The sequence below is a fragment of the Marmota flaviventris genome, chromosome 19 (assembly GCF_047511675.1).
Source record: "Marmota flaviventris isolate mMarFla1 chromosome 19, mMarFla1.hap1, whole genome shotgun sequence".
Classification (NCBI taxonomy): domain Eukaryota; kingdom Metazoa; phylum Chordata; class Mammalia; order Rodentia; family Sciuridae; genus Marmota; species Marmota flaviventris.
The window spans coordinates 7,750,780-7,772,913 of record NC_092516.1 but is presented as its reverse complement, the minus strand read 5'-3'; the positions used below and the strand labels follow the sequence as shown (position 1 = coordinate 7,772,913).

The 22,134-nt window shown below is 46.3% G+C and overlaps 1 protein-coding gene across 8 annotated transcripts in view; it reads right to left on the bottom strand.

Annotated features, from left to right (window-relative positions):
- Ift140 (intraflagellar transport 140) overlaps positions 1–21,729 on the bottom strand; it is a 74,863-nt gene extending 53,134 nt beyond the window's left edge. For 3 of the 8 annotated variants that reach the window (XM_027940495.3, XM_027940499.3, XM_071605428.1), the window contains exons 1-13: positions 21,009–21,727; positions 19,791–19,967; positions 16,503–16,724; positions 13,598–13,719; positions 13,341–13,483; positions 11,329–11,504; positions 9,348–9,439; positions 8,280–8,386; positions 7,752–7,897; positions 6,006–6,209; positions 5,552–5,624; positions 4,291–4,382; positions 1,868–1,995 (exon numbers count right to left, since the gene is read on the bottom strand). In XM_027940495.3, coding sequence (XP_027796296.2) covers positions 1,868–1,995; positions 4,291–4,382; positions 5,552–5,624; positions 6,006–6,209; positions 7,752–7,897; positions 8,280–8,386; positions 9,348–9,439; positions 11,329–11,504; positions 13,341–13,483; positions 13,598–13,719; positions 16,503–16,724; positions 19,791–19,937 — 1,652 coding nt within the window. In that variant the 5' untranslated portion in view covers positions 19,938–19,967; positions 21,009–21,727. Of the gene's footprint in view, positions 1–1,867; positions 1,996–4,290; positions 4,383–5,551; positions 5,625–6,005; positions 6,210–7,751; positions 7,898–8,279; positions 8,387–9,347; positions 9,440–11,328; positions 11,505–13,340; positions 13,484–13,597; positions 13,720–16,502; positions 16,725–19,790; positions 19,968–21,008 lie in introns of all 8 variants that reach the window. The other 5 variants (XM_027940500.3, XM_027940501.2, XM_071605429.1 and 2 more) reach the window with 4 other exon arrangements.
- Positions 21,730–22,134: the final 405 nt, after the last annotated feature.

Here is a 22,134-nt window from a genome sequence, read left to right as displayed (position 1 = left end):
ACATCATGTCTCCTCAGGCTCTTCTTGGCTGGGTTGTGATGAGCCTGACAGCTGTGCAGTTCCACACAGGTGTGGGGTAGGATGCTCCTCTACTGGGATCTCTCTATTGGAGTGGTGTTGTGAGCTTTTGGAGGAAAACCAGAGGTGAGGTGCCTGCTCCTTGCACCACATCCAGGCCATCTCTTGGTATGGACCTCGGATGTCAGGTTTCTCTACTGTGAAGTGCCTCCCCTTCTACGCTGTGCTCTCTGGACAGAACTCAGTGCAGCCCAGTCTGAAGGAGTGGTGAGTGGTTCCATCAATTCTTTAGTAAGGAATGTTTGTCTCTTCTCCCCATTGATGACTGACTTGGTCATTCACATCAGTATGAACTTTATTATTTTATTGCTCATATTGTTTCAACTTTGGGCTGGGGTTGTGGCTCAGTGGTAGAGTGCTTGCCTAGTGTAGCACGTGAGAGGTCCTGGGTGCAATAAATAAATAAATAAAAGTATTGTGTCCAAATAAAAAATAAATATTTAAAAAAAAATTGTTTCAACTTTGCCTATTGGGCCCTTTCAGTTGGTTCCTGTCTCTGACCTACCCCTGTCATTGTGAGATCTTCTTTATTTATTTTGTTTCTAGCAGTTCCTTACTTTCTGGTATAAGATGGTACAATTCATCTTATTTTTTTGCCCCAGACCTAGAATCAGCTATTTCTCCAGAGCCCTGGTTCCTTTTATTGTAGAAGGTGTTAGAAATCAAGATCTGGGTAGTAGTTATGCTTGTTGCTACTGGGGTGTTGCTGCTTCTAGGCCCAGTCAGCTGACAGCACAGAAACATGTGTGCACCAATGATTGCAGAGACATATCTGCGACTGTCAGCTTAGGTGGTACTTACATCCATGTTAAGTAAACCATGGGCTTATCCTGACATCTTCATGCCTAAACCACCATCCCATGGATCATTCTGGCTCCTGCCCACTTTCATCAGACAGAACCTCGGTTCTTATAATCCATCATCCACTTATTTCACATTAGGTTAAGTTCCATCTATGTGAGCAACAGCAGCAGTCTTCTGCGTCTGTCGAGGGAGAGACCTCTCAACCAGAGAGCAGTGTTCTGCATGTTCCTCCTGCCCTTGAATTAAGGTCTTTGTCCACATCCAGGCTCACTGGGGCAGCACCTTTTCCCACTCCCTTCACTGAGGTCGTTTCAAACATCTGAACACACCTGGACTGAGCAGAAAGCACCTTCTCTATTCTGTTCTGGGATCGCCCAATGTTTCAATGATTTTTATTTTTTCCCTGTGCTAAGGTTCACACTTGGGCATGAAGTCCTACAGTTCTGACAAATGAAGTATCATGTACCTGTCACACAGGAATGCTTCACACCAGAACATGTCCATACTTCACTTTACCATGTGAAGATTAAGAATTCAGGCCAGACACATGGCATATCAAAAAGTGAGGTGGAGCTGAGTGTGGTAGCACACACCTGTATCTCTGTGGCTCAGGAGACCAAGGCAGGAGGATCACAATTTCAAAGCCAGTCTCAGCAACTTAGTGAGACTCTGTCTCAAAATAAATAAAAAGAGCTGGGGATGTGGTTCAGTGGCAAAGCACTCCTGGGCTCAGTTCCTGGTACCAAAAAATCATATAAAAAAAAGTGAGATGAAGGCCTGGGGGTATATCTCAGCAGTAGAGGTAGAGTGCTTGCCCAATACATGCAAGGGTCTGAGTTCAATCCCTGACAACACACACACACACAGTGGTATGTTAATGTTGAAATAAGAACTTGAGATTTCTGGCATCTATTCCATTTTCTACTTACCATACTGTCTCTTAACTCAAAAAATGTAACACTTTGATTCAGGAAAAAAACCGTACCTTCGGGAAAGATCAAAGCTTTTAAAGTGAGCGGAGTCTGTCCCTACAACCAGGAAATTCCCACAGATGTCCAGGAGGCACGGGTTTCCCTCTGTTTCAGAGAACAGCAGGAGTTGTTTGACAGTCCCCTAAGGAAAAGAGGAGGAGCTGAGGCAGTGGCATTTCCTCTGTCACTCAATATTACCTACAGCAATTCATGTGCCCAGCACTATGCTCAATTGAGTTTTACAGGGGAAAGATGGGGCCCTTCCAAGAAAGCCCTGGTGCCTACAGCTATAGGTGAGACAGAGTAGTCAAGCTGACAGGAGGAATTTCGGCTAAGAAGCACCTGAGGGCAAGTGCAGGATGCAGAAAGTACGCAGGGGAGGGTGGATTCTATCTCTGTGGGTTGGTCTGGGAGCCTTGTCTGTAGAAAGTGCTGTGCTAAAGCCTCAGTGATACTTGTTACACTGTTGGTGTCATGTGCGTGATTCCCTTGGGTGGGGAGGCTGGGAGAGGAAGGAGCTCCACCAGGATGCTAGTCATATCGTGGGTACATTCCATTTGTGGAAATTACTGAGCTGAGTACGAAGCTCTTCTATGTCTATGTCATAATTCAATCAAGTGTTTTAAGAGATACAAGTCTTGTCTGGGGTGATGTTTTAAAGGAGGCAAAGACAGGAAGGAAGGGGCTAGCTATTTGGAGAGCCCAGGGTGGCATTCCAGGAAAGATGAGACATACTGAAGTAGAGCATGGGGTTGGTATCTCAGACCCACACAGTAGGCAGGAGAGAGCAATGGTGGGAGCGGCCTGCTTAGAGGGTGAACAGTAGCTTTGTGGGCAGCATTACTCCAGGTCCAGGGAAGTCAGATTTTACTCTAAGTGAAGCAAAAGACTCTGCAGGGTTTGGGACTGGGAAATGATTTCACATCATCTATATTTTTAGAAAGTCACTTTCACCATCCCTGAATTTTGGAGAACATGCCACAGTCCTGCCTGAGCAGGCCTGGTGTTCTGTGGAGTGCCTTTTATATAGACAGACCCTGGTCCTCTGAGTCTCACTCCCACCATGGTAGTCCTTGTTTCTTCTGGCTTTGGCTTTCTTATCACCATCTTGTTTACTTCTTGACCACCAACTAAAAATGACAACTCCATTAAAGAGGCCTGCATGAGCAGAAATTGAGGTGTGAGGTCACAGATGTGGCAGCCCTAAGTAATCACTGAGTTCCAAGAAAGAGCTCAAAGCTGGATAAAAACCATATGGCTAAAACAGGGCTGTGGCCAAGGCTCTCCACAATCACACAATGTTGCTACATACAGTGGATTTAACTATGGCATCCCCAAAAGGTATGTCTGCTCAAGTCAGTGGATATGATTGCTTTATTTACTTATTCATCCACTTATTTATTTTTTTGTTGTTGTTAGACACAATACCTTTATTTATTTATTTTTATGTGGTGCTGAGGATCGAACCCAGGGCCTCACACATGCTAGGCAAGTGCTCTACCTTGAGCCACAACCCCAGCCCCTGGATATGATCTTATTTGGGAAAAGGGTCTTTGCAGATGTGATTAAGCCCAGGATTCTGAAATGAGATCATTCTAGCTTAGGGTGGGCCATAAACCCAGTGACAAGTTTTCTGGGGGTTCCTGGGGACTGAACCCAGGCCCTCCTGCAGGCCAAGTGCATGCTCTACCACTGAGCTACATCCCCAGGGAGACTGTTTTATAAGACTCAGAAGAGGAGACACAGATGATGAAGGGAGCAGGCATATAAAGACAAGACGGAGTGAGGAATTCCACAACTCAAGGAACAGCAAAGATCACCAGTACCACCAGAAGCAGGAAGAGACCTAACCCCACTCCCACAAAGGAACCTGCCCTGCTGACACTTGAATTTCAGACTTCTGGCTCCCAGAGCTGTGAGAGAATATATTTCTGTTGTTTTAAGCTACCCAGTTGTGGTAATTTGTTATAGCGGCCGCAGGAAGCTAACAGCATGTCAGTCCCAGGTTCCAACAAACATCTGGGATGCGGACAGGGCATGGGTATCTGGCTTCACACTGACAAAGAGGAAAAAGATGGTGTGCTGGAGGCCTGTGACTCTGCAGGCAGACTTCACTCCCACATGGCCTACCCTAAGACACAGCAGATATCACATCCTGAACTGAAGGCTACTCAGCCTCTGGGAAGCTCGCTAAGCCCAAGAAGTGTTTCCTCCTACTTCCTACCCATGGCTTTCTAGGTTCAACAAAGTCTTGCCCTGTCCTCCGATTTCAGAGGTCACAGCAATCATAGGTGCAGCAGCTGTTTCAGGACCTGTTTCTTCTTTACCCAGTAGAGAGACATGAACAAAGCCAGGTGAGGTCAACACCAGGCTTGGGCTCCCGAGACAGTGTCTATCTTCACAACCACAGTCCACTTTTTAAGTAGCAGCTACCTACCTGCCAGGTCCGAACCTGAACTCGATTTGGCTCCACTGTATAAACGCTGTCCTCATACATGGCGACCACTGGGGACTCACACAGGAAGGCCCCTGAAATCAAGGATGAGTATCAGAACAATAGCAGCCCACTGTCCCATACTTCCACAGAGCTGAAAAAGCATCTCACAAAGAGCCCCTAAGCGTCTCGGCCCTTATAGCCGATCATGAGCAACCCATTATCTGATCTTGCACATGAGCCAAAAGAAGCCAAAATGAAAAAGGAATAAAAAATGGAAACAAAAATATGAGAAAAAAATTAAAATAAAAATTAAAAGAAAGTCAGCAAAATAAATAAACAAAATATAAAAAGGGAAAAAAGAATTTAAAAAAATGGGAGCTGAGGGGGCTAGAATTGTATGGCTCAGTAGTAGAGCAGTCACCTAGCATGTGTGGGGCCCTGGTTTCGATCCTCAGCACCACATAAAAATAAATAAAATAAAGGTCTTGTGTCCAACTACAACAACAACAAGGGAGCCAAGGCTCTGAGCATAGAGACTGACAGCTCCTGAGGAACCGGGCCTGCCATGGGGACTCACAGCTGGACATTCTCCTAGCAGCACAGCTCAGTGGTCATGCAGGTGGAACTCTGGAAGCCACATGTTCTAGTCTGGTGCTAATAACAAGCTACTTGTTTGGTCAGGGAGACAATGACACCTCAAAACTAGAAAGACCTCAGTATCTGCTGTGTGGGGTATAACGGGGGTGAGGAGCTCATCTTCATTTTTCGGGAGTCCGCAGAGAAAAGGGGAGAAGGCCAGTGAATTATCTAAGTAATAACGTGAAAAATGCCAGAGAAATTTAGGCAACAAAGTGTTGGGGGAGACAAAGAATAGTGTGAACTTGGTTTGGCTCCACTATATAAACACTGTCCTCATACATGGAGACCACTGGGGACTCACACAGGAAGGCCCCTGAAATCAAGGAAACACATGAGGGAGCAGGGAACATTCCCAGAGAAGCAGAAGGTAACCACCCCTAGGACAGCATAATGACAAGTCTCCTGAGTTAAGAGAGCCCAGAGGTCAGCAGGATGAAGGGAAGCATGATGTAGAAGGATGGCAAACTAAGAGAGCACATCCTGATGGCCTGCAGCACTGGCTTCAGAAACACAGGCACAGGTTTAAGAGCTGACATGGGTTCTTGTCAACCACCATGTCAGCCCTGACCACTTCCCTCTCTTTAGGTGGTGGTCCCCTCTGTGGGTATGTGAGGATTCCCACCTGCATTCCGTAACACGGCTCCAGAAGGCTCAAAGATCACCACCTGCTTTCCATTCCAGACAGCCACAGCATCCTAAAGAGAATGTGGGTATCCAAAAGCAAAGGTCAGGGGATGGAGGTGTAGATGCTGCTGACACTTCCCCAAGCCTGGCCTCTTCCTCCTCCTCTATCGCTGAGGGTGCCAGGCTGTCAGGCTATCATCAGTTCACTGAATCCTCCACATACATGGCTTAGAACTGACTTTCATGTTATGGAAAATACCTGAGTTTTTACTTTTTTCTTAAATGATGAACATGAAGATTCAGGAAATAAGATAATCCAGGATGGAATTGGGGATAGTCCAAGCTGCCATCCAGGATCCTCGCTATCTTGATTACCCCAACAACTGAGCACATTTTTCGTCTACACTGAAGACCCCTCATGACAGACACTGTGGGTCAATCTCAGCAGTCACCTTGGTGGCGAACACTCCACTGATGTGCATGTCTGTGCGCAGGCTGTGTGTTGCCCCAGTGGACAAGAAAGACACATTGACTGAGGTTGGAGAGACTTGAATGGCAGCCACTTGCTGATGGAAGTGCGATGACATGGCCTGCTCACTAAGGATTGCCACAGAGCTGACATTATTCACTGCCAGCAGGTTCTTCCTGGAGCCCCACTTCAGTCCCGTGTTAGAAGAAAAAGAACAGATGTGTGAATAAAGCAGAGATACACCAGAGGAACATATAAACATTCCATACAAGGATCTGCAAACCATTTTCCAAGAACCTTTTCTTATTCTTTAAATAACTTAAGGGGCTGGGGTTGTGGCTCAGTGGTATAACGCTCATCTAGCACGTGCAAAGCCCTGGGTTTGATCCTCAGCACCACATAAAGGTATTGTGTCCAACTACAACTAAAAAATAAATATTAAAAAAAAAAACAAAAAACAAAAAAAAAAAACTTAGCTTATGTCTCCACTTCTGTGTAGCAGGGCATCTTTAGAAATTTGCTTTTCTGATTATGACATAGGGATATTTATTTTCTATGAATTGATAAGAATTTCACCTTTCCTCTGGTGATGTGAAATGTCAGTTTCCTAACTTCATATTAAGCTTTCAAATCTATCTAAAATGTTCAGTTTTCAACAAAAAATTAAGAACCACTGAAGAAAAGAATATAACTCATATATAAGGAAAAAAAGAGCCGTGAGTGGTTCAGATGTTGGGCTTGGGAAGATTGCAAAGTAGTTGCCACAATACATGTGCTGCCATGAGTCATGCCTGTGAAGAACAAGAAGGTGCAAGGATCACGTCTTAGCAAACAGAGAACATCAAATGAACAATGGTGATTTTAAAAAAGAAACAAATGCCCATAAGAAATGAAAGCCATGCAGACATTCACAGCAGCATTACTTACAGCAGCCCCCAGTGCCCATAAGCTGATGAAAAGCTAAGCTGGCCCATCCACACAGCACAGTACTACTCGGCACTAAAGGGAGGGAGTACCGACGCCTGCTTCAGTGCAGATGAACCTGGAAAGCCTGGTGCTCAGTGAGCAAAACCAGTCACAAGAGACCTCATGTTATATGATTCCACTTTGAAGAACTGTCCCAAAGAGGAAAACCCAGAGACAGAAAGTGGATCACTTGTCAGGTGTGGTGGCCATGCCTATAATTCCAGCTACTCAGGAGGCCAAGGCAGGAGGATCACAAACTTCAAAGCCAGCCTGGGCAACTTAGTGGGACCTTATCTCAAAATAAATAGGGCTGAGACCCTGGATTTAATCTCCAGCAGCAGCACCACCACCACCAAAAAAAAAAAAATTCTATTACTAGGGCTGGAAGAAAGAGAAACAGGCAGTGTACATGAGTTTCTTTTTAGGGTGATAAAATGTTTTAAGATTCATTGTGATGGCTGCAGAACTCTGTGAATATACTAAAAATAATTTGATTATGCAAATTATGTTTCAGTAAAGCTCTTTTTAACATATAGGTATATATGTACGTAAAGACAGAAGGATAGGTGGATAGGTATAAACATAGGTCCACAATCTCTTATCTGCAATTCTGAAATCCAAAAGCTCTTTAAATTTTTTTTGTTATTGCTATATTTATGTAGTTTTAACTCATGTAACTGATGAAACTAGGTTCAAAGCTGATTGCTCCCTCCATTTTTGTGCAGCAGAGAATAAGTGCATAAAATCCTCCTGCAGAGCTTACCTTTATCTGTGTGATGCTTCCCTCAAGCTCAGTAGGGGTTTGAAGGGTCCACATGTCCTTGCCCTCTACCCCTCGACTGCTCCAGGAGCCTGGTACTTTTCTCCACATGGCTACTCGCCCTTTATCAGTACCAGCTGCCAGAAGACCTACAAGTGAGAATAAGGTGAATGCTAACTGAGAAGCATTCCAGATTCCAACCCTCTTCTCTGAAGCATCAGCCTCTCCCTGGGTCCAGTGGCTCCCAGACTCTTTGCTCCAACACTGGTGAGCACAAGAAGGCATGGACCAAACGTCACCGTGGCTCACCTCCCATCCCTTCTGTGTGTGTGTGTGCGCACACACAGTCCTGTCTCATGGGGCTCAGGAGGGAACACGTGCATGCAGTCAGTTTGTCACTTGCTGATCCTTGACTGATGATATTTAGGACTGGTTTACTATTCTGTGAATAGCCCCCTGAATTTCACCATAATTAGCTTGCAGACTGAGCATCATGTTGGGAGCTGTTCTATTTCTTCCAGGAAGCCTCACCTTTGGCTTTACAGTAACATACACAATTTATATTCTCTCCTTTTTCAAAGCCAAACGTCTCCTCTGGACACAGTATGTAATTCTCTCCTCGTTCCAAGTCCCAGAATCTACAATAGAAATAAGATAGCCCATAGAGGGGCCTTGTTAGTAGCTTCTGCCTCTGCTCTCAGGGCTGCTGAACCTGTGCAGAACACTTAAGATCAGGAAAGAGATGCACTCTTCAGACTCTGGTATAGAGAGCTAATGTTACTTTTAGGACTATCTTACACTCTGTTTATAATTAAAGAGAGCAATTTGTTAGTGTATGACATTAGCGCAAAAAGAACACAGAACCCCAACTACATATGGCAACATGAGAAAGGCTCTGAACATCATGTTGGTTAAAATGGAAAGACAAAGGAGACCAAAAATGCATAATTCCATTTATGCAAAGTTAAGTAAGACAGGGCCGAGGCAGGAGGACTGCTTGAACCCAGGAGTTGAAGATTAGCCTGGGCCACACAATGAGATCCTGACTCAATAAAACAAAATAATTAGTGATGCCCTGAACAACTTAGTGAGACCCTGTCTCAAAATAAAAATTAAAAAAGGGCTAGGGATGTGGCTCAGTGGTTAAGCACCCCTGGTTCAAACAAACAACAAAATCCAAACATCTGAGCAGGGACAGACATTGGGGCTGTACTACCTACTAGGGTGGAAACTGCAGGGAGAACAGTGATGGCTGGTGGGGACTTCTGGGGCCACTATAACATGTATATTTTCTTTCTTTTTGGTACTAGGAATTGAACCCAGGGGTGCTTAACCATTGAGCAACATCCTTAGCCCTTTTTATATATCTTATTTAGATACAGGGTCTCACTACATTGCAAGTGCCTTGCTGTTGCAGAAGCTGGATTTGAATTTGCAATCTTCCTATCTCATCCTCCCAAGTTGCTGGGATTATTAGGCGTGTATGATTGTGCCCAGCTAAATTTTCTTTATGTATTCTTCTCTCCAGGAAAAGTCTACTTAAAAGTCTGTTCCTGACAGGATTTTCCAGAAGTGCGCGCAGAAAAGACAAGCTCTCACCTGAGAACTGCTTCCCCTGTGGCTGTCACGAGAAGACTGCCCTCAATCAAAGCGATGTCTGCCTGGCGACCCCTTTTCCCACTTAGCTTCACCTGTACAAGAAAAAAAGCAACCCGAGAAAAGCACATGGCTCCTGCTGAGACGCTGTTAGGTTAGAATCTGGTCTTCAGTGATTTCACTGAGATTCACTCAGTGGAGGAAACACAGGGCAAATGATGACAACTGAGAGGTATCTTTGGTTTTTAGTATGGAGAGGCTAAAGCAAACAATGACTCATCTGTGAAATGATGGCCACCTAATGCATGCTGCATGGCAGGAATCTCTTACCAAGTGATTATCAAGTTGAGCTGGGTATTCCTTGCTCAGTCTCAACCACACCTTCCTGGCTAGTCTTACTATCCCCATTTTGCAGAGACAAACTTGTTCAGGGCCTGCCAGCCAGTTCAGTAGCTGAGCAGAGCACCTGAAGCCAGGTGCTACAGACTGAATTCTCTCTCCCTAAAGTTCACGTGCTGGAGCCCTAAACACCAATGTGACTCTATCTGCAGACAGAGCCTTTAGGAAGCATTAATGTTGGACACCTTAGGGTGGGTGGGGCAATTGGGGCCTCATCTAATAGGACTGTGGTGCTCACCCTAACCTCCAACATGCTCTCTACCCTGCTCTGCCCTGCCTCCATGTGAGGGTCAAGTAAGAGAGGGCTGTCTGCAAGCCAGGTAGACAGCCCTCACCAGGACATGAGTTGACTACATCCTTGATCTGGGACTTCCAACCCAGAACTGGCCTAGACTACAAATGAGAAATATCTGACATTAGGCCATAAAATTTGTGGTTGGATGTTAGGGTGGCCCTGGCTGACTAAGACCCCACATCCACATGGCTTAGTAACCACATTCTCAGCTGCTGTTACAGCATGACCAAACTCAGATTGACTTACAAAATAATTAACTCTGTAATCTACAGGAATATGTTTAGAGTTCAGTGTTATCCAAGGAGGATGAGTTTCTACAGTCTAAGTCAACAAACTACCAGGAGGATGGTAGGCAACAGCACCCTCAGTGAGCTGCACTTGGTGGTTGAGCAACCTTATACAGAAGCACATGAAAGCTGCTACCTTTGCCTGCAGGGATGACTCCAGAGCTAGCATCCCATGCTCTGTCCTTCATGGATACAATGGTGTCTTTCAGGAACCACATAAAAATACTCCTCCCCAAGTAACACACACACATTGGGTAAACCAACGCCTGGGCAAACCACAGATGTGAAAGACTGTGGTATAGAGCACAGTCCACATATACCAGGTGATAACCATCTGGTCTTTCAGACATTGAGCAAGTCTCCTCAAAGCTCTTTTCCTGGACATGGATGGAAAATGGGGGCAATATCCCATGTCCCACCTAACTGTTGTAGAAGTTGAATGAGGTGCTACAAGGTGAGTGGTATTATTCTTGCCATACCTGAAGTCCATGGGCTTTGAGTTAACCACTTCAGAGGGGCAGCCTGGCCTGGCACAGTGGCTACACTGTAATCCCAGTGGCTCAGGAGGCTGAGGCAGGAGGATTGTAAGTTCGAAGGCAGCCTCAGCAACTTAGCAAGGTCCTAAGCAACTCAGAGAGACCCTGTCTCTAAATAAAATATATAATAGAGCAGGGGACATGGCTCAGTGGGTTAAGCACCCCTGGGTTCAATCCCTGGTACCAGGGGAACAACAAAAAAAGAAGGGCATAGCCTGGGCTCCCGCAACCGTCCCCACATATGCCCAGAAGTATCAGAAAACCTTCCATTTCCCTCACCAAAGTGCAAACTGTCCTATGATGATAAAAAGTGACATGAAATAGTTTAGCTGCCCCGGAACCAAGATGACAGCTGTTTCAGTCTTGCTAACCAAGAAAGAAAGGGCAGAGTAGGCAGGAGAATCCAGCCCCCAGCTCCTCAACATGGCAGGCAGTCAGGTGCCCCTGGACCCCGCTCTCCTACCTACCTTCATCACCTCATTAGCTTCGCCCTCAGGTGTCACCATGAACAGGAACAACAGAAGGTTCTCTGTGACCACTGCCAGTGCCTCCCTCTTCTCAATGTAGAACAGCATCTGGATGGAGCTGTCTGTGGATGCCACCTGGGAGGTCTTGCCTTTCTCATCCACGTAGTGAACTGTCCCTAGGGACAGAGGTGAGTCACTATGCTGGGACTTCTGATAAGTCTGTTTCCACGACACTCATGAGCAGCCATTTCTATCTACTTAAGAATATTTCAAAATAAAACAACTTCAATTTAAGAATTTAAAATTAAGCATTTGTACATAATCTTGTGGCTACCATCTCAGAAAGTCTCTGTACTACTGGTTCAGGCCTATCTAGATCAGGACTGTCCTTGGTCCTCTGCTGAATCAGGTCTGCTTGAGCTGGGCTGTCAATCTTCTTCACCACTCTCTTGGGGTATTTTTAGCATCTGCATTGCTGATCCCTCTGATTCTGCAGGCTCCTAAATCTTTTATCATCTTGTTCACTATCTTGAGAAGCACCTGCATCTTCTAAACCAAGGCCCTAAATGACGACCCTTCTCCCTGTCCTTCCAGGCCCGCACTGCTGATGTGCTATCTGCTGTCTTACTGGGCGCTGGTCTCATCCTCCTCAATTCTTTCTGTCAGCTAAACCACAGTGCCCCCTTTTCCCCAACCTGGACTTCCCCTGCTCTGGCCCTGCCATGGCTGCTGTACCAACACTGGCCAGCTTATCCATGTGCCTCTTCTCCTCTGTTCCCTCTTGGGTATCTGAGCTTGGTGTGAGAGGTCCCTTGAGAGCACACAGGGCTCTCTGGCTCAGTTTTGCTGAGAGCATTTCTTATCCTCCTGGTCTCTTACCTCACTCCAAATAGATGACTTGGGTTCTCACTGCACTAAAGAGTTCAAGGTCATCTAGGCTAATGGTAACAATGACTAGTATTGTGAAACACGTGTATGGTAGGTTTGATATTATGCACTTTTACAGGTAATCATGAGATAAAAATTAATGTAATTACTATCTGCCATACAGGGAAGTAGAGGTCCATGGAATACCACAGCTCCTGGTGGACAGGTGGGAATCTGCATCCCTCCAGAGATAGGCTCCTTCTGGGCTTGGCAGGCTTCCGCTTCCAAGTGACCAGCATATATTTCCCTTGATGTGCCTTGTCCCACTCCACTTCTAGACTCTTCTTCCTGAGGGACCCTTACCCTTATGCACCCCCTCAGGTATCCCCTCCCTGCCATCTCACTGTGCTGTGCCCACTCAGATGTCCCTTCTAAGACTTCTTTGATTTCCCCCTCTCCATCAGCTCCATCTCTTTACCTTCTAAGTTTACAAACCCCACAGTCCTCTTATTCACATCATGGTCAGGCTATTTGGTGAAATTAATTAATATGTTCCCTCCCCCTCAAGTCAGTCAACCTGTGTATCTCTCATCTCCTGGGCCTCTTCCAACAAGAGAAACAGTACAGCCAGGTGTGACTCTCAGACTCCCCTATTTAGGCTTCAGTCTTGGCTGGGATGGCTATATCCTTGCTCACACTGAGGAGGAGTTGTATTGGAATCAATAGATGGTGCTTAACACTGACCACCCATGAGGGCTGGCTGTGGCTGCCAGACAGAAGCAAAGCCCAGCCCTGTTCTGCTCAGGCCTCACTCTAGCTCCTAGCAAGGTGCTTGGTAACTATGTAGACTGAATAACAGACAGCATTTAAAAACCACAATAGTATTTTCAAAACCAATGCCTCTGGTGCTATGCAGAAACTGTTGATTAAAAGCTTATGAAAACCCTTCAACACAAATTAAGCTTGTCTCATCTCTGCCAGAAGAGAGCACAGTGTTCTCAGAGAATCAACTGGTGCAATGCAGCACCCCAATACAGGTGTGCCCAGCTTTCATTATTTCACCCCAAAGTACCACCATCAGCTTACAATCCTTGCCAGACACCCCTAAAACATTGAATCCTAGAATTACAATTGCAGTTTCTCACCATCCATCAGACTGACAAAGAACGATAGGCCCTCTTGAGACCCCATCTTCGGGAAACTTCCAAAGCCGCTTTTTCTCCAGTTAAACATGTCCAAGGCTTTCTCATCGCCACTCACTGCTGCCTTTGCCAACTGAACCAGGTCCCTAAAGGCAGACATAACAGGGTGATCAGGAATCCTGCAGTAATAGGCACTCAGGGTCAGGAGCCACACACTCACCCAGGAGGAAGACAAGGTCTAGTAGGAGCCTCACACTTACTCGCCGGGTGGGGGGAGCCGGAAAATGCAATGAGTGAGGTGCTTTCCATATTCGTGCTTCAGCAGGGGCGTGCCTTGGACTCGACCCCTTTGATCCAACCTCCAGAGGAGCAGGACACCAAGCTGCAAAAGGCCAACAGCACGTGAACAAAACTGTCTTGAACAGTGACCGGCAGAAGGCAAATGGCAGAGCAGAACACAGGCAAGTTCCTTACCCAAAGAAATTACAAAACTACTGTATGGGCTCCATGAAAATTTCAAACTATTCAAGTGTTTAAAGAAGCAGAAACTTTTCTCTGCATCTTCTCCTGACTCATTCTAGAGCTACCAACTGAAATATGTTCAGTTTTTACAACAAACAATTTGAGTAGATTGAGTTATTCCAAGACCACACAGATAATGTAAAAAATCCCCACATATGACATCCAGACACCCCTATTATTAGTATAGCACATTTCACAGAATTAATTAATAAATACCATTATGTTGCTATTAACTAACACCCATACTTTAGATCTCCGCAGCTTTCCCTATTGCTTTTTTTTTTAAAGCTCGCCTAGGATCCCATAATGTTTGGTCCTCACACCTCCTCTTGGAGTGAGTTTCTCAGACATTCCTTGCTGGTTGATGATCCTGTCATTCAGGTATGGCATAGGATGCCCCTCTGCTGGGATCCGTTTTAGGTTTCCCTATGACTAGATGGGGGCTGTGGGTTTTGGGGGAGTGCCCTCATATCACACACAGTCAACAGGGCTCATAACCATGGGAGCTAACCTCAGCAGCCTGGGGGAGGTGGTATGTCCACCTCATGCAGCCCTCACTCAAGGGGTGCAGAGCCATGTTTTGCCTTCTTAAGGCAGAGTGTCTCCACAAATTATTTGGGATTCTTCAACATGTGGTTTGTTTCTGCTCTACCATTTAATCACAAATCTACATCAGCATGGACTCAAGGATATTTTCCTACTTTGGATTGCTTATTTTTTGCTCAAACTGGTCTAGATTTAACCACTAGGAGCTTTTTCAGTTGGGTCCTGTGTCCCTTTGACAGGTCCTATCATGGAGCGGTTAGAAGTACTTCTTGACTTTCTGGCACTCCAAGATTCTCTGGGTTCATTTTCCTGTTCCAGCCCTAGAATTAGTCATTTCTCCAAAAAGCCCTCACTTCTTTTATTGAGAATGGCATTAGAAACCAAGATCTGGTGAGGTATGATGTATGTTCAATTTTGAAATTATCAATTATCAGATCAATGGCACAGGCAGATGCTAGACAAGTCTAAGTGTGCAAGGAGACGACAATCAGAATTTGTCCAGGTGGATGTGGTACCTGGAGGGTTCAAGCCAAGCTCTGCCAAATGGAGGTACTCCATTTGCACTTTCACTTCAATGCCCAGCACCCCCCCAAGGGGTTTTCCAGCTCAAGGCAAGTAGATATTCTAACAGGTGCCAACTCTTCTCCCCACCCTCCTTTCAATCAGTACCAACTCCAACATCGCCAAATGCTGGCTGACATCACCTTTATTGTAGAAAGAACAGGATTTTCAAATCAAGTCAGCTTTAAAAGCAGCTTAAGCTCTGCAAGATCTAAAACAGTGTGTAACATGAGTATACAAATAATATGAACAGTACCTATTATCAAAGTGATTATTCTTGACTGATAGTTTTAAGAAAAAGAAAAAGACTACTTGGTTCATCTATAATTTTTTTAAATTGTAGATAAACATAATACATTTATTTATTTATATGTGGTGCTTAGGATCGAACTGAGTGCCTCACACATGCTAAGCAAGCGCTCTACTACTGAGCCACAGCCACAGCCCTTGTTAATAATTCTTAAAAAAAAAAAAAATGTTATGGGCTGGGATTGTAGCTCAGTGGTAGAGCGCTCGCCTAGCACGGGCGGGACCCAGATTCAATCCTCAGCACCACATAAAAATAAAGGCATTGTGTTGTGTCCATCTACACCTAAAAAATAAATATTAAAAAACAAAACAAACAAAAAAAGTCAAAAGAATAATGCTTGCACAGCGAGGAAACAATGCAAGAAAGGAGAGAAACAAAAATGCTCCTTCTCCTGCACAAAGCCCCCTCCACAGAGCGGAGCACCAAGGTGCTTGACGCATCCCATGTAGCATCTTCCAAGATGCTCATCTGCTCTGTTCTTCATGTAATCTTCCCATAACTGACTTTACAGATCTTTCTCTCATGCTCTATTTTTGTGGTCCAAGGGACTGAACCCAGAGTCTTGTGCATGCCGGGCAATTCCTCTACCACTGAGTTACACTTCTGGCTCTTTTAAATTTTAAGACAGGGTGTCGCCAAGTTGTCCAGGCTGACCTCAAATTTGTGATCCTCTTGCCTCAGTCTCCTGAGTAACAGGGATTCAGGCATGTGGCACTGCACTTGGCTAGAGACTTTTCTTTATTAGTGTAATAATCTCCTGGCTGACAGTGTGACCAGGTTCCTAAACATGATTAGAATCACAGCATTTTGGATTTCCAGGCTGCAGCTTTGGGGAAAAAAAAAATTGTTGCATGCCAACACCTAGAGCACCTGTATCTAAGCTACGTGAGCAGGACTAGGGACTCCTGGGTAACTGAGGAGCATGTCCTTGGAAATAAGGGACTCCTGAGTATCATAAAAGTGACAGTATCTGGGACATTCACTCCATCTGTATGAATACAATTTTCTGAAGTTCATTTAGAACATTACAGACATACCTTTGCCATAGAACGAGATCTAAAGAATGAAAATTTCAAGCCTTGCTTCAAATATAAAATAAAACTTCCAATTACATCCAACAATATCAGTTGAATTTAGGGAATTATACTTCAAATAATTTGGTCTTTTACTATCCTTCGCCACGTCTGTAAGAGTATAGTGAGGGATGTAGACGACTATGCACTTACCCTGTCCCCAGACACAAGGCAGCTCCCACTGGTGCTCCACCTGAGAATGGTGATATCTGCAGTGTGTGTTGGGGGCACTGCATGCTGCTCCTTGTCCTGCTTGTTAAACACAGTCACTTCTCCAGTTTCCCAGCCAATAGCCAGAATTGGCCGCGTTGGGTGCCAGCACAGGGAAGTGACCTGGAAGGACCTCTCAACGTGAGTGTCTGGCACATGCTCACCCTATGTAGGGGAAGAGGTAAAATTCCATATTGTGGATAGTGGCAGTTACTTCAGGAATTTCTGCCTGATTCATGGCAATGATATCAATTAAAAGATCTATTAAGAAACTGTTACCTTGCCTCTGGCTGAGCTAATCCAGCAGAAGATAACCAGCATTGTGACACAATGGTGAGCTAATCAAGGAGTGTGGCTACAAATTCACAGTGTTGCCTGATGCTAGCAAGCACTCCCTGATAAAGACTGGCTTCCAATAATACTACCTCCAAAAATGGGCAGGTCAGGGCTATTTCCTCAAGATTCGTGAGCAAATTTCAGACACTAGTACCTGAGAGGTCAAGGGTGTTTTGGGAATAGTACTAGCAGTGATGTACCATGTTTACTCTCATTCTCCCAAGAGTACAATGGTTCTCCCAAAGGCTCCATGACATGTAATAAGGTCACTGCTTTGACAGTTAATGGAATGTACATCTTATATCCTTATTTTTTTATTTTCTAAGAAGTGTAGGGTATAAATATGTATATTCTCAGTTCTGCTGGGCTTACCAGTAATCTCCAGTTACACCTGAAATGCATGAATATGAACTGGTCATGGCCCAATAAATTTTTCTTTTGAGATTCTAAAATTTTTCTTGTGCCACTTGGAAACACTAGACGTATACTTTATGAACTAGTTTTGCAATAATACATTTGAATTTTCTAAATCTAAAAATCTCATCTAAAATTGTTATAATCACTTAGGAACTTAGCCATATTTATTTTTCAAGAAAAATTACAATATATACTTGGCACCAGGGATAGACTGACCAGTAAAGCAGGTGTGGCCCTTGTAAAGCTTCCTGTGTGTGTGGAGGGGCTCAGGAAAGATGGTGCAAGCTTCAGAGGAGCTGGGTGGGTGTGCACATGCCTTGAAGATGAGGCCACCAAGTCACTACCATCTTAAGTATCAACACCTTAACTGAGCAGAAGAATAAGTGAAGTTCTGCAATGCAAATAGCAGTGGGTGCAGTGCTGGAATGTTGCAGACTTTGGCAGGTTTTGGAGTATGGAAGAGTGTGATGTGAGATTCAGATGGAGCCTTGGCCTTGGGGGCATTGGAGCGAGATAAGGGAATTCCATGCTTATCCTAAGAGTGAAGCAGGGTGGGGAGGTAGAAGTGAGGAGTGATGGCTTACAATTCCACCATGGGGGAACATAGTGGGGTAGGCCCATGAGGACTCAGCAGCTTGAGTTGAGAGAGTTGTACTGCTCTTCAGGAAAGAGGGGACAGGAGCTTGGATGAGGGAAGAGTCAACGGAGTGAGAAACCACAGATGTGTCAGAGGATCTGGGGGTAAAACTGGAAGAATCGGGTATCAAATTACAAGGCAGGGAGGTGGGAAATGGCAAGTCTTTTCCAAGTCTCTGTTCTGGGCATCAGGACCAGGACAGGTATATTTCATAGGTGCCAACAGTCAGCTTTTGCAGGGAGATGTGAGGCAGAAAAAAGTAGGGGTACAAGAAAATTTCAGTTAAGTTTTGGATTTGTGGAGGTTTAGGTTTCTTTTTAAAACACCTAAGAGATGCATGAAAGAAGTTGACTTCTATCTCCATCAACAGCTTGAGAGGCCTTCTGTACAGGAGAGGTGTTTGCAAGTCACCCATTGAGATGGAAACTGAAGCAACCAGGGAGGCCAAGATCACAGGAGGAGGAAGACAGATAGGACCAGGCCTTGAATAAGCTCTGGGGAATGGCACTGCTGGGAAAAGGAAAAAGAGCAAAGTCCACTGAGGCAGCTTTGGAAGAAAGCCCCATGTTCTCTGGCCTGTTTCTTAGAAGGCTTCATGGGCATGCATAAGCTGGGTGAACACCCCAAACACTCAGAGGGTGTTGCACAGAAGTCACTGGTGATGGTAGCTGGGTGAAGTTACAGTGGTGAGAGAACCTGTAGAAGGCTGGGGAATGCGTGGGAGGGAAACTCAATTTTCTTTGTGATGTAGGAAGTGTGTTGTGTACTGAAAGTGGTGGTGGGAGTTCTAAGAGTTTAGAACTTGTACAAGTTTCATTATTGTTGAATTGTGTGCCTTAAAAGACAGATTTGAGATCTAACCCCTAGTATCTTTGATGTGCCCTTTTTGGAAATATGTCTCTGCAGATGTCAGCAAATTAAGATGAAGTCACTGGGTGGGCCCTAATCAAATATGACTGGTGTCCTTTCACGAGGAGAAGCGGGACTGGGGATGTAACGCAGTGGTAGAGTACTTATCCAGTTTGCACAAGGGCCTGGAATAAATAAAGTAATGAGAAGATAAATAACACATTGAGTAGAAGGCCATATGACACCAGCAGGAGAAACTAGAGAGATGTGTCTAAAAGCTAAGGGACAACATAGACTTCCAGCAACAACAGAAGCCAAGGCAAGGACATGGAACAGATTTCAGAAAGCACAACCCTGCCAACACCTTGATTTTAGACTTTTGGCTTCCAGAGAGCAAGAAAGAATTTCTATTGGTTTTTTTGTACCAAGGTTTGAACCCAGGGATGCTTAATCACTGAGCCATAGCCCCAAGATGCCCCTCTGCCCCCGCCCCACTTTTTTTTAAATTTAGAGACAACTTAGTAAGTTGCTTAGACTGGCTTTGAACTTTTGATCCTTCTGCCTGAGCCTCACGAGTTGCTGGGATTATAAGTTTGCATCACTATGCCCAGCTTCTAGCATTTTAAGTCAATCAGTTTGTGGTTATTTGTTATGACAGCCACAGGAAACTACTATGGTTTCAAACAGCTAGATAAAGAGTCAAAGAGGAAGCTTATGAGTGGTCAGGAGTCAAGACAATGCTAGAGGCCCATAGCCATGAATTGAAGTAGTCTTAAGTTTTCCTAAATACGTCACCAAACCTAAGTGGCAGGGGTAAATGAACTGCCACATACTAGGGTATTTATAATCTTATGATTCTAGACCTCAGGGAGAACTGATAAGGATAAAGCTAGAACAGCGCTCGTGTAGTCACACATACAAGTGTATTCAAAAATAAAAGAAAAATAAGGCAGGATCTACTAAAATCAGAATTGTTGCTTTTGATTGCTCACCTGTTCCAGATAGATATCCACAACGCCCCCTGAGGTTGTACTCAGGGAGGCGACCCCCAAGATCGGATGAACAGGGTGCCAACTGATGTGGGAAGGGGACCCAACTGCTTCTGGGGCTTTGATTCGGTGGTCAAAGTAGAGGGCCATGATGAAACACAGATCTGGCTGGGCTGAAACCTACAAGGGGGAAAAATTAACTAAGAACAACTATAGAATTATGAAAGGGAAGCAAACATGTAATCTTAAAGACATTTGGCAACTTAAAAAATGCTCCTTTGGACTGATGCAGGCAATTTTACTTGGAAGAGATTTCTGATAGAGAAAAAATACAAAATTAGAAGTAAAGAACTGAACCTGGAGTGACCACGATATGATGGAAAAGGAAAACACTTGTGGCCATCAAAGAAAAAATGAAAGAATGAAAGCCAGCCAGCACTGAGGCCTGCATCATCATTTTAACAAGCTTTTAGCATAAGGATTACCTGTATAATTTTAAAAGTTACTAAGGTAAACTCAAGGAGGCAGATGCTAACAACAGTTACTTAATTGCAACCTATTAACCACCTCAGTTCGAAACAAGTACTTACACTTATTGACTAAAAGTAGCTCCCAGTATCTAAGATATATAATTAGCAAATGCATAACTTTGGGCCAAAGGAGAAACAAGTCACTTATTGTAACCAATTGACTCTCCTCAGCTACAGGGTCCGTCTTCAAGGGCCTGAGGGCTCCATTACACCAACTTTTGGGCAAGAATCCGCCAAGGGTCACGTGGTAACAAAGCAAGAGAAGCATTACTCCTGGGTACCACCGTGCAAGGAGAGCTAGGATGGGCTTGCGTCGACTTTCAAGGGCACGCACCGTGGGCACCCTTACACTGTCACCGGCTGCGTCTAAAGGACATATTCAAAAAGTCACGCAGGAGTTTGATACAATGCAGTCTACTCAGACCACAGGGATCTTTTTAGGACGCCCGATGGTTGCCAAAGCGCAAGAAGCTTTTGCGTTCCTGCACTCCTGTCTACGCGGATGGCACTGCCCACTCCCCACCGCGTTGGTCCAGAGCGACCCACACCATAACGCATGGCCAGCTAGGGCCCTGGGACCGTGCCCGGAGGTGACAGTCCGTGCCAAGGCTCTCCAGTTTCCACGGGGTCGCGGGGTAGGGTGCGGATGGGCCTCGGCAGGCCCACCTCGACTCAGGCCCGGCCCGCTTACCTGACCGTAGCCTCTGCCCCGTCCGCGTTGTCAGGACAACGCCGCGCCTGGGAGGCGGAAGCGTCAGAGGAAGAGCTACTCACCACCGAGGCCGCCCGAAGCGCGCGAGTGGCGGAAAGAGCCGAAGGCGGTCGGCAGCACTCGGCGCACCTCCCAGCGGCGGCGGCTCAGTCCCGGAGGCACAGCGCTAGCCAGCTGCGGCCGCTCTGGGATGGAGGGGGCGATTGGGACAATGCCGACCCCGGGCAGACAGCGTGCTGTTCCGCGGCTCTCTGCGGGCTCCGCTGCATCACCTCAGAAGGAAGGGCGCGGGGCCAGCGCTTCCCCGCGACAGCCCATGGCCCACGCCGTTCCCGCCTGTGGCGCGCATCCAGTACGTCAGTGCCGCGCGACGCCTCCAGGAGCCTGGGGCCGTGCGCACCCCAGCGGCGCCTGGCCTGCAGACAGACGGTGCCGTCGAAAGCGTACGCAGCAATAGCAGTGTCCGCTCCGGAGAACGGGTGGAATTCCGAGAGGCGTGGAGTGCGCACGTACGCGAGGGACCGTTCGTTTTTTAAGCCCCACTTTGGTAGATACTGGAGTTTCAAAAACGTTCCTTCATCACTACGGTGAAGGAAAGTGACCACCAGCTCTGAGCTCCTAACCTTGCAGGTCCTAGCTGGGGTTCGCGCGCGACGCGGCGCTGAGGCAGCGTTTTCTTCTCACGCATCCGTCAACACGGCCGCGGCCAATCACAACTAGGTCGTTGACCCTATTGGCTGTCGTTCCGCCAATCGGAGGCAACGCACGGCCCGCACAAGCGCGAGGCCGGCGTCACAACACGCCTTGCGTCTCGGGTCCGCCCTCAGAGCCCTTGCGTGCGAGTGCGCCCGCCCGCCTCTGGCCTATGGCAGAGCTGCTGGAGTGGGGGCGGGGGGGGCGCGCCCGCCAGAAAGCTTCGGCGTGCTCGCCCCCGCGCGCGACGCCCGCCCCGCCCCGTCGCAGTCTCCGCGTCGTCGGCGGCCGCCGTAACCGGAACTGTGTTGAGCGCGGCGGGCCGGGCCTCGGAGGCCGAGCGGCGGCAGGAGCGGCGCCCGCAGCCCCGTCAGCCGCGGAGCGGACCTGCGGGGCCAGCGCCGCTCGGCGA